Genomic DNA, 11,985 nt, shown 5'->3' with positions numbered 1-11,985 from the left:
GTTCGCTCATTCGGGGGGTATGGTGGGGAATTACGAGAATCATTTCGGCGCCAGAAGATCACTCCCCTGGGCGGAAATAAAGAAATAAACGAATCCAAAGCAAATTTCGAAGCTCGGGCTGAAAGTCAAAGGGATGTTGTTTGTTTGTTCTGTGGCCTGTACTGGAATGGGCGACACAGAAACAAGTCAACAGTAAACAGGTTGTCCCCCACACATTCTGTAGCGCCCCCCCTTGGGCCAATTAGTGTAATTTCTGAATTTCAGTTGTTTACTATAGCGCCCCCCTTGGGCCAATCAGTGTAATGTTGTAAATGCCGGATCTCTATGGCATCAGTTTTGTCAACATTGTCTCAGTGGGGGCACTTCGTGGCGTAGCACACTAATGCACGTACCACGTAATCGCAAGGTTCCTGGTTCGATTCCGACCCTCGACCTATCTTGCATGTCATCCCTCCTCTCTCTCTCTCCCATCCTTCCTGTCAATCTCTACTGTCTCTATCCCAATAAAGCAGAAATGCCCTAAAAACACATATTAAAAAAAATACATTGTCTCAGTGTTGTCTGAGACATCGCTTGTGACATACGAACATACGGAGACGGGTCCACAGTCATCGTCGCCTCCCCGTCCCCCCCATGATGAAATCGTTCCGAACAGTTCATTTAGTGGGTAGGGGTTTAGGGGTCAACCCTAGGGGTCACTATAGGGGGTGAATCTAACATTTAAAAAAAAAAAAAAAAAAAGGTTTGTGTAACAAGAAACAAACACCTTTATGTCTAAGTTCAAATCATTTCCCAAAGGAACCTAGTTTCACTGTTGGTCTATATTTAAAGACACATAATGGGAAAGAAAGGCAGGGAGAGTTCTGACTCGGCTGTTCTTCCCCTGTGTGTGGTGACGCGTGTTTTCAAAGCAGAAGAATCTCGGAACCTAGGAAGAATAGATTTGGCTGCCCGCACACTGAAGGGAGATTCTGTTACATTGTAACAGTGCTGCTCTGACGGACAAGGACACACACACACACCCACACTCTCACACACACACACACACACACACACACACACACACACACACACACACACACACACACACACACACACACACACACACACACACACACACACACAATGTGCTACTACACTCTTTAACCCATAAAGTTCATCTAGTTGCGCTTTGAATGCACAACCGCAATGATTCTCAGCGTTCTGGCCCATATACTTTATAGGCTGGTGGAGGTAGAAAATCGGAGGATGGGCTCATTGTAATGCATGGAACGGAAAAAGGAATGGTACCATTTGAATTAGATACCATTCCTCGCCTGTCTGATACCATTCCTCATTCCGTTCCACGCATTACAATGAGCCCGTCCTCCGATTTCTACCTCCACCGGCCTCCCCTGATAGGCCTATACATCATTCTCCTACACTAGCGTCAAACTCCAGCCGATCGTTGTGACGGACCGTCATAAATAACTGCCCATCGATCCATCTGTGGGGTTCGAGAGCTCATTACGTTGACCGAACTCAACGCACCGTCACCCCCGTGAACCTGGACTCTCGTCTCCACTCTGACACGGCTTTTAATGAATGGACTCCTGAGTCCGCCCCATCGCCGACATGGCAAGACAGTCCATCACAAGTTAGCATGCACCGCTACACAATGCTAAGGAGGAACATTATGTAGGCTAACAGCATTGTTTATTTACCCCCCCCCCCCGCCGCAAAGCGCTGTTAGCCGCTATGCTACGCCTATGAGAATTTGAACTGACTAGGGCTAACTCTAGGAAGGCTAGGCTAATGCTATATTTCCTCTGCAGCTTTTGAATCAGATCTAGACCAGTGGAGGCTGGTGGAGGTGGATGGAACGGAATGAGGAATGGTATCAAACACACGAGAGGAATGGTATCAAATGGTACCATTCCTGATTCCATTCAATGCACTACAATGACCCCCCGTCCTCCGATTTCTACCTCCACCAGCCTCCCCTGCTCTAGACTGGACTGTAACGCAGGGTAACAAGAACTGGTCCTCTGTGGCTCAGTCGGTAGAGCATGGTACTAACAACACTTAGGTTGTGGGTTTGATTCCCGCTGGGAGCATATATACTGAAAAATGTATGCACTCACTGCAATGTAAGTCGCTCTGGATAAAAGCGTCAGCTAAATGGCGTATATAAGACAATAAGGAAAACATCAGATATAAAACAGTGGCGTTAGTGACACACTAATGCGCATCACAATCACAAGGTTCCTGGTTCGATTCCGACGCTCGACACATCTTGCATGTCATCCCTCCTCTCTCTCTCTCTCTCTCTCTCTCTCCCATCCTTCCTGTCAATCTGTACTGTCTCTATCCCAATAAAAACAGAAATGCCCTAAAAACATATAGTGAAGAAATAAAATCATCTTCAATGAAGGTAGCTCTAATGTTATAACGACCGCCTCTGTTTGTGACCAGTAAAATTGTTGCAAATGGGCTAGATTAACAAATTAGGCCCACGCAAAGGAAACAAAGCCGTTCACATTACCAGTAACACTACTTGTATTGTGATGACTGTGACATAATTTTTGTGTTCTTAGACACTGGGCCACATTAACTGAAATGGCTACCATTCAGCAAGGGAGAAACAATGAGGGTGATTCTCTGAGAACGGCCAAAGGACTCCTACCCATACACATGGCACATGCATACACACGCCCACGAACACACGTAATCACACACACACACACACAGACATGTAAACACACACACACATAATCACACACACACACACACACACACACACACGCTAAACACACACACACACACAGTCAGTAACAGACCAAACTCCCCAGAGAGAAGGACACTGGCACCCCCCCCCCCCCTCCCCCCTCCCCCCCCTGCAGTGACTCCATCATTCTTGCCATACACCCAGCAATAGCACAGGCCAGGAAGGGTGACATGGGAGCCTGAGCTGAACTGGGCGGACACAAAACAACAGGGAGCAGTGTGTGTCTGAGCCAGCATGGATGTAAACATCGGGCCAGCGAAAATAGCTTCATAAAGGCACACATCATCAGCTATGCAAAGTAGATGGCATTCCCAACCAGACCAACAAGCAGCCATGTTGTTTCGGTGGCCAATGTCTCCCATGGTGGCCAATGTCTCCCATGGTGGCCAATGTCTCCCATGGTGGCCAATGTCTCCCATGGTGGCCAATGTCTCCCATGGTGGCCTTTGCGGTTTCGCAGTAGGCAAATAATTCCCCAACCGCAGGAGAACGATACTGATAGGGCTGGATGAGCTGAGTGTGCGTATTCATCGAGGCACACGGGGGGGGGGGGGGGGGGGTGGTTGGGGGGGGGGGTGTGTGTGTGGGGTGGGGGGGGGAGATAAGGTGGCGCTGACGGTGTGACTCGAACGGATCACAGGTGCCAGTTCCTCAGCTACGCTAAGGTCTCTCAGAGGTGAAAACGTGAATTCAGTCACTAGAAAGAGAAAAAAAAAAAAAACAACAACAACATTATTTTCTGTTCTGTTCTGTTCTGCTAGTCTGGCTGAGCCAATGAGAGACCTGCCCTTAGTGCCATCGCGCCATCTCAACTGGATCCTGAACTCTCACTGTGAGCTCACTACAAGGGTAGGGTTACTCATACCAGTAGCCGTCTGCCACCTCATAAAGAAAGTCCCCTCGTCGTCCATTTGCAACGACTGCTTGAACGGCGAAGCACCAAGAACTCCATTTGCGCCAGCCGGGGAGGCGAGGCTTTGTTTTTCAACAGGGGGACACGCCTACGCTCCTTAATCAGCTGTTTTTCCAAGCGCCGCCAAGTTCGATACCATTCCGTACGCCGTCGCGGGCGCACAACGGGGGCCGTCTTCCAATTTCTACCTCCGCCAGCCTCCACTGGGGTTGGGGTCATTTTGACGTCAGGTTAGGCCCGGTTGTTAAACTAGCATGGTGCATCATCAGAGACAGCGCCACACACTGTACCCTTCCATGAGAGCTGGTCCCTAATCTCTGCTGCCATCATTCCCTCAGGTCAGCTGTGACATGGAACAAGGCCATGTGAACAGTTGGCCTACTGTACATCGCAGGGTAGGCTGGTGGAGGTGGAAATCAGAGGACTGGCTTGTTTGATACCATTTCTCATGACATTCCGTTCATTCCAATGGGTTCGTCCCCTGGTTTCTTCCTCCACCAGGAGATAAGGATGTTTGGTCATTTCATGAGCTTGCCGTGTTTCGGGGCCCATGTGACCGTGGGAATGAGTATGGACATTTGATTCAGAGATTAATGCTTTTTTCCGTGCCCTACAGGTCCAATTCTCAACGCAATCCCTCTCCTGAAGGGTTAGGAGCGAACAATTAGGGCAATGGCCAGTTTTTACATGGATAGGCTGAAAATAAATAGGGACCATTAGCAAACAGCCACTAATGATGACATCAGTTAGAAACTCAGCCCATTCTTCAGACCATTCCTGGCGCTCACTCGTCTGGGAGGAAAAGACCATAGTTGCAGTTGCACAAACAGCATATAGCCTAGACCGCAATTTACCAAATTAGAAACCTATGTAGGGTAGACTTCATTCAGCCATGAGGACCAACAACACACAAACATAAAATTAGCCTACCGGTAACTCATTGTAATTTCAGACAGGAATAGGTTATATAAATTCGTACAAAACAATAAAGGGCCAGAATGCAAAGTAAGCAAAGACGAGGTGACACAAACCTGTCATACATTCATTCGCCAATGCATCCGGGCAACCAAAGTTCAACGTCGACTGCAGGGACCAAAGTGCCAAGTATGTTATGATAAGACATTTACCCAAGTCTTCCATAACGGTGCCAACTGCAGCAGAACTATCGAACAATTATACTATATTTGACACTTGGAAATTCCAGCTGACACTATAAGGTCAAACTATGAGGTCAAGGTCTGTCCCAAAACTGTACAAGCAACTCAGAGCTATCAAGATTTTGTTTATAACTGACAGATAGTAGTAATGAAATCACAGTATTAATAAGTGGATAAGTTGAGCAATCTTGCATGAATCAGCAAATGGCAGGAAATCTTAGCTTTGTTGACTGATAACTAGGTACCAATTAAAACCGGGAGGAGGAGGGGCGGTAAACACGTTGACAGTTGACACTGACAGCCGACAACTAATGTAACGCATTTCGCCAGTTAAGAAATTAGACAGCAACAAGAAGAATCTAGTGACATTTCACGACTCGGGCAATCTCAGCTAACTCGCTTGCAAATCCCCATCGTTTTCGCATAACAATCTCTCATCCCTCGTCCCTAACGAGTAACGTTAGTTCCCTTGCTTGCTAGACAACCTGCCTCCACTGTTTAGCTTACGTTAGCGAGCTGATCTGCATTCATAAACTAGCCAGCTAGCTAGTTAGCCTAATATATCGGATTGATTTACAGTAAAAGCCAAGCAGTCACGCTTACCCCTCTTGACGGCCTCGTCATACGAAAGGAAACCTATCCTTGACTCCTTAGCGCCCATGTTGCCCTCATTTCACTGCGAAGTGAGAAGATAAATGTTGAATGTACGGGAGCGGTGCCTGCCGCCTTGTCTGTTTAGTGTGAAATCCGCTCCCAGCACTGTTGCTGCCTGCTGGCCGCTGCCGTGTTTTCAACCAATGACGCTTTCGTCGCCGACGCCTCCATGCCTGGTCACATGTCGTCTGATCGTGTTTGTATGGAATGAACAACATACTGTAGTAGGGAGAAGCTAATGTACTCCTCCTGACCTGACCTGACCTGACCTGACCAGCGTTCACTGTTTGTTGCAAAGATTGGGATATTTTATTGTGCCATGACAGGGCAAAGACCGAGCTCTAACCCGATTCTCTAACCTAGGTCGCACGGGCACACTACTACTACCCGGACAGATAGAGAGAGAACAGGGCTTACAGCACACGTACAACATTGGCTTTACATTGCGGTTCAGGTCAGAATCGCTACATTAGTGGTGTTGCCGAATTATGAAACACAATGTTAAAATTGTCTCTGTCTATACTGAGTGGTCTTCTGGTATGAAATGTAATCATTTTGTTAAACTGAGTTATTTTTGGCCTTTGGCTCCCCCTTGTGGTTACTCTGGACACTTGTGGAGCATTATTTTCAGTTACGTACACTTATAACTAAATTGCTCATCAGACAAATCCTAGATTTTAAAATCCAATTAACTCAGCATTCGCAGCTGTTCAGTGTCCTCTCTTTAAGACTTCATACGTACGTCAGAGCTGTCACCACAGAGTCTTCAATTAATCTCTGGCTGGTAGTGCACGCCGCAAAACGCATGCGCGAGATAGTGTGGTTGATTGACATGGACTACAAAATGCGATACAATATTTTTGTAGTTAAGCATCAGGTTTCGAGATAACTTCGCCGCCAGAGGTTGCTGATAGGTTTCATCATCTTTCTTCCTGGAATGAGAAGGGTATCATATGGCATTGCTAGAGAGATTGCTAGAGGTATTTGCTAGAGAGGTTTTCGGGTTTACCTCGTAGACTGGTGTGGAAGGGGAACAACCATTGCGAAGGACAAACTGCCGCAACTGACTGACTGACTGGCAATGGGACTGGAGGTTTTGGTGTACTGGCCCAATATCATTGGTGAGAGAGGCTTTATGTTGCGTTCATTCTCTCACAGAAATATACAACAAGTATTTATCGGCATGAGTTATTGAGTCTTTAACGTAATTGCTGTGTTAGCCATAATCTGTCTATACTGTTCATAATGCACATATCCTTATATTTTTCTTTAATACTACTGTTAATACACTGCACATATCTGTACATACTGTACATACCTGTTTATACTGTTCATACCTGTTTATACTGTTCATACCTGTTTATACTGTTCATACGGCATTCCATATTTATTCTATTTACTCTAATGTTACTGTTAATACATATATACTGCTAGACTGCATTGCCTATACAGCTCATATGCTGCTTACACTGTTCATATTGCATCCTATTTATTCTGCTTATAATGCTACTACTAATTCAGATACTGCTTGCACTGCACTACTTATACTATACTGCACTACTATATTGCTCATTTACTGCACTACCTGTATATACTGTTCACACTGCACTTTTCTGCTTTTTTTGCACTTCTGGTTAGACGCTAACTGCATTTCGTTGTCTCTGTACTTGTACTCTGCACAATGACAATAAAGTTTAATCTAATCTAATAAAGTACTTAACATTGGAGATAAATTGGAGGAGTATCTGTACACATGGTAACGTAACATCGCCCTCGTAGGCTACATTCGGACTGCCCTTGTGCTTACTGCCTGGGCTGCCTTCAACAGCCCACCTGTCTTTGTCCCGACCTACACGATCTCTGTCATTCTAGATGGTAATGTACACAGTGTATTAGATTAGATTGTAATTTATTGTCTGCCTGCGCAAGAATGTGTTTTGCCTCGCATGCTCCAACAAGATAAAGATAAGTATGTTATACTAAGTATGTTATAAGTGTAAACATAATATGAATACGTTTCAGCAATTATTTCAATTACATTTCTCAAAAATACCCTGGCAAAGCCAACAATTTAGAACGCATGGCCAAAAAACCCATTGCTTATTCGAACAGACTAGTGTGGAACTTGTAACTCCGCTACAGGTGTGGATGGCTGGGTGGCACGGAGACTGGGACAGACCTCAAGGTTTGGGGCATGGCTGGACGTGATTGTTGACAACCTAGGACGAGGCATGCTGTGGAGCCAGCTGTTTGAGGTACTGCTGCGCCCCCAAGTCGCGCTAAAATGGGCTTAATTGGCTCAAATTAATTTATCGTTCTGAGGAGTCCTCATGCTGCTTGTTATGCACTGTATGCGTGTCTGTATTTACAGAGTTTTATACAACGGGTGGTTTGAAATTCCTATTTTTACAGCCTGGCCTGTGCATGATATATTAGACAACATACACACGGCCACGTCCATTCATAAAATGCCATCTTTTACGTTGCTACCTAAATGTTTTCACCATGGGCAACATCCCTAGAAATCAGTAGTAGAACTGTCAACCAGCGCTCGGGTAGTTTTGATTTAACATGGCGGTCAATACGAATAGAACTTACGACCAGAGAACGCCTTATATTGCACTTGACAACCAGTGTGAGTGAATTGAGGGTTTGGCAATAAATCCTGCATTTTAATGCTGGTTACCCGTTGTATAAAAGCAATAAAACACTCGAGTCCATGTGGGATGATAAAAATGTGACAACACATAGCCTGTCATATATTATTGCTGAGCTATTCTATTCTGTAGTGGGGTTGGCTGGTGTCTGCAGTGGAGTGGTGTGTGTTTGTGTGTAACCACAACATGCGAGGTGCCCATTGGAAGAGCAGCTTCACCGACAGCCCGTTCTTGGTGCAGGCCATCATGGCAAAAGGTGATTGATTGATCTATTGCATTATTTTCACAAAGCTTTGGCATCATACTTTTCACAGCAATTGTCTGCCATAGGAAGACATTGTTATAAAATAGTCCAGTAGATATTGGTCGCAACAAGTCTTTTTTTTTATTTTATTTTTTTACCTCAAGACAAAGCCACCTGACTCCTTATTGGAAAGCTCTTGGAATGTTGTCTATCATAGAAATAGAATGCGTAGAGTGAACATTCTATTTCTATTGTTGTATCTCTGGTGTTGCCAGGGTTTCGGACGCCCCTGGGGATGTGGGTGATTGGGGGATTCCACGGCCTACCCCTGTGGCTGTATGGGTACCAGTGGGGGCTACTCGCCCCATTTGTCCACCCCTGGCTCCAGGCTCTGGGGACTCTGGGGCTGGCTATAGGGAGACTGCTGGGTCTCTTCGTAGAGGTAAGAGAGGCACACACACAGTGAGCACAGGGTTGACACACACACACACACACACACACACACACACACACACACACACACACACACACACACACACACACACACACACACAGACACACACACACACACACACACACACACACACACACACACACACACACAGACACACACACACACACACACACACACACACACACACACACACAGACACACACACACACACACACACACACACACACACACACACAGACACACACACACACACACACACACACACACAGACACACACTGAGCCCAGGGTTGACACACACACACACACACACACACACACTGAGCCCAGGGTTGACACACACACACACACACACACACACACACACACACACACACACACACACACACACACACACACACACACACACTGAGCCCAGGGTTGACACACACACACACACACACACACACACACACACACACACACACACTGAGCCCAGGGTTGACACACACACACACACACACTGAGCCCAGGGTTGACACACACACATACACACACACACACACACACACACACACACACACACACACACACTGAGCCCAGGGTTGACACACACACACACACACACACACACACACACACACACACACACACACACACACACACACACACACACACTGAGCCCAGGGTTGACACACACACACACACACACACACACACACACACCTTATCTTTTTTCTTTCCCATAACCACTGCTCAGCTTGCATATTCCTGCCAGGGAGGGACAACTAGTCCCAGCTGATGAACTGGCCACTATTATAACAGTGGAGATAGAAATCAGAGGACGGGCTCATTGTAATGATACAATTTCTGAATTCCATTCCATGCATTACAATGAGCCTGTCCTCCGACCTCTACCAGCCTCCCCTGAAATTCAACCCTGGGGAGGTGAATTCTATCCGCTGAAGACCCATCTCTTCAGGCTACATCTTGACAAAAAATGTCATGATTGACTTACTTTAGACAAATGTACTTGTTGTAAGTCCCTTTGGAGAAAAACTGCTAAATGTCAAAAATGTAAAAATGTATCCTACTCCAATTTCATTACAATTCCTACCTAATAACATGAAAACAGAGAACTGACCTGACATACAGTAACCTATTGTGATTGGGTTTAATGGTTGGTGTTGCTTTGTGTGTGCTATGAACATATCTCTCTCTGTCTCTAGATGTGGTGCATATGGTCCCATGTTATATACCTTACTAAAGATGAGGAGGAGAAGGAGGAGGAGGAGAAGAAGAAGAAGAAGGAGTGAAAATGGCAAACCAATGAAGGCGTCATAGACTGACCAATCACAATGGGCTACACGGTCGGTCTCAATCACTAAGGACTTACACTAGTAAGTCCTTATGAACATGCTAACTACTCAGCTAAGACAATCACTGGTCAATCAGTTGCCTTAATGGAACAAAGCGACATTTAAACTGTTATTGAAAACCAAACACGTGTCATACCTGGAAGATACATGCCCAACAGCCCCTGTAGTATGGGGAACTGTTATTACACAGGCTGCTATGTAGCCCTGATGACACTAACATTATTCTACGCAAGTCTCAGGAACTCCAAATTAATTAAAAAATGAATTCATTCATGAACTAATTCATTATTTAGACAGTTTTAGTACTGCCATATTTATTGTGCGTGAATGAGAACGAAACTAGAGAATGAAGAACGTTGGCTTAACAATGATCATGTATGCATTGAGTATTTAATATTGTATTTAATATTTGTTTTGGTAATGAAAGACAATAAAACAATGTGAGTCTATCTTGCCTGTACAGTTTAGCAGCTTATGTACTTTTGTTACTGCTACTATTTGTAGCAATACTGTTCAAGCTTCTGCAATGACATATACCAGCCAATAAGCCAATAACGTGTATTTATTTATAGCAAACACGCCTACTTGAGTATAATAATTGAAATAGCAAAATCTATGAAACAACATTGCTATTTCACAAGGTACCGGTATTTTTCCTTAAAAGTATTTCATTATGTGACATACAAGTAAATTATATGGCATGGTACTGTATTGCAGGTAGAGAGAGACAGGTCTTTGGAGGACTTGCCAAGGCCATTCAAAAGTCACAAGTGAATTTATCTATGTTGTGTATCCCAATCCTCACTGGGCATAAGGGCTTTGAACATTACTAAAAGCCAAACATATTACATCCCGAAATGTACAATATTTGCCATTTACGGAGCATGACATTGAGAGAGGAATTAGCCATGCAGGCGGAAGAAGCAAGTTGCCTAGTAGCATGGTTAGTCACGTCGCCCCTGGCGACTACACTAACTGTTCCTTAAGCTGATAGATTTCCTGCCTACTCTTCATTCATTTCTTTGTTCACACTAACAGTAATGTAAAACATTATATTCAAATAATATATTATTTGACTAGTTGGGGGCACCGGTGGGCGCCTTGTTGAGCTGGACTCATCTTTGGACCGACACATGGAAAAAAATGTGTCCCTGGTCCTAGCATAGATTACTTTTTTTTATGATGATCTTATGATGATCTTATGTGGTCCTCTGTGGCTCAGTCGGTAGAGCATGACGCAAACAACGCTTAGGTTGTGGGTTCGATTCCTGCTGGGACCGTATATACTGAAAAATGCATGCACTCACTGCAATGTAAGTCGCTTTGGATAAAAGCGTCAGCCTTTTCATGTCACAGTCATGGATAAAGTAAAACAAATTTGTCAATAAATCCAATCAGCGAAGCCGTTTGGAGTCCAATCAAATCCAAACGAGCTTGATGACACCCCTATGGTCCTCATTCACATGCAACTGCCGATATCTCACTCTACTTCCCAATATTGAATTATAAAGTACACACTGATCACAACATACCAGATCAATAACCCCTGTCACCAAGCGCAAATCAATCCAATCGAATGGAGCACCACCCACATAAAACTAGGCGTTATAGAAAAACAGATGAACATGACACAGAGAGAGCAGAGAGCCCCGCCCCAGACAGACCCGTACAGGACCCAGCACAGCCCCGCCCGCCCAAGCCTGCCCTGAGACAAAGGAGCCAGGACCCGTTAGCCCAGTCAACCCTGCAGCCCCTGAAGCCTCTCTATGACATGGCACAGGGC

The 11,985-nt window shown here is 45.2% G+C and overlaps 2 protein-coding genes across 2 annotated transcripts in view; one reads left to right on the top strand and one right to left on the bottom strand.

Annotated features, from left to right (window-relative positions):
• Window positions 1-5,498, bottom strand: part of usp32 (ubiquitin specific peptidase 32) — a gene marked incomplete at its 5' end in the record, with an annotated part of 59,968 nt that extends 54,470 nt beyond the window's left edge. Inside the window, one exon of the mRNA XM_083694560.1 lies at window positions 5,441-5,498. Coding sequence (XP_083550686.1) covers window positions 5,441-5,498 — 58 coding nt within the window. The remainder of the gene's footprint in view (window positions 1-5,440) is intronic.
• A 913-nt stretch (window positions 5,499-6,411) lies between these two features.
• On the top strand, window positions 6,412-10,541 carry LOC310822742 (uncharacterized protein). The gene is made up of 6 exons (XM_083695204.1): window positions 6,412-6,612; window positions 7,271-7,366; window positions 7,634-7,746; window positions 8,281-8,404; window positions 8,668-8,834; window positions 10,053-10,541. The coding sequence occupies exons 1-6, from the start codon at window positions 6,573-6,575 to the stop codon at window positions 10,137-10,139; spliced, it is 627 nt and encodes a 208-aa protein (XP_083551330.1). The 5' UTR covers window positions 6,412-6,572; the 3' UTR covers window positions 10,140-10,541.
• The last annotated feature ends 1,444 nt before the right edge of the window (window positions 10,542-11,985 follow it).

This window comes from Argentina silus, assembly GCF_951799395.1.
Source record: "Argentina silus genome assembly, chromosome: X".
In the NCBI taxonomy this organism is placed as follows: Eukaryota; Metazoa; Chordata; class Actinopteri; order Argentiniformes; family Argentinidae; genus Argentina; species Argentina silus.
This window is presented reverse-complemented; position numbering and strand designations above follow the sequence as displayed.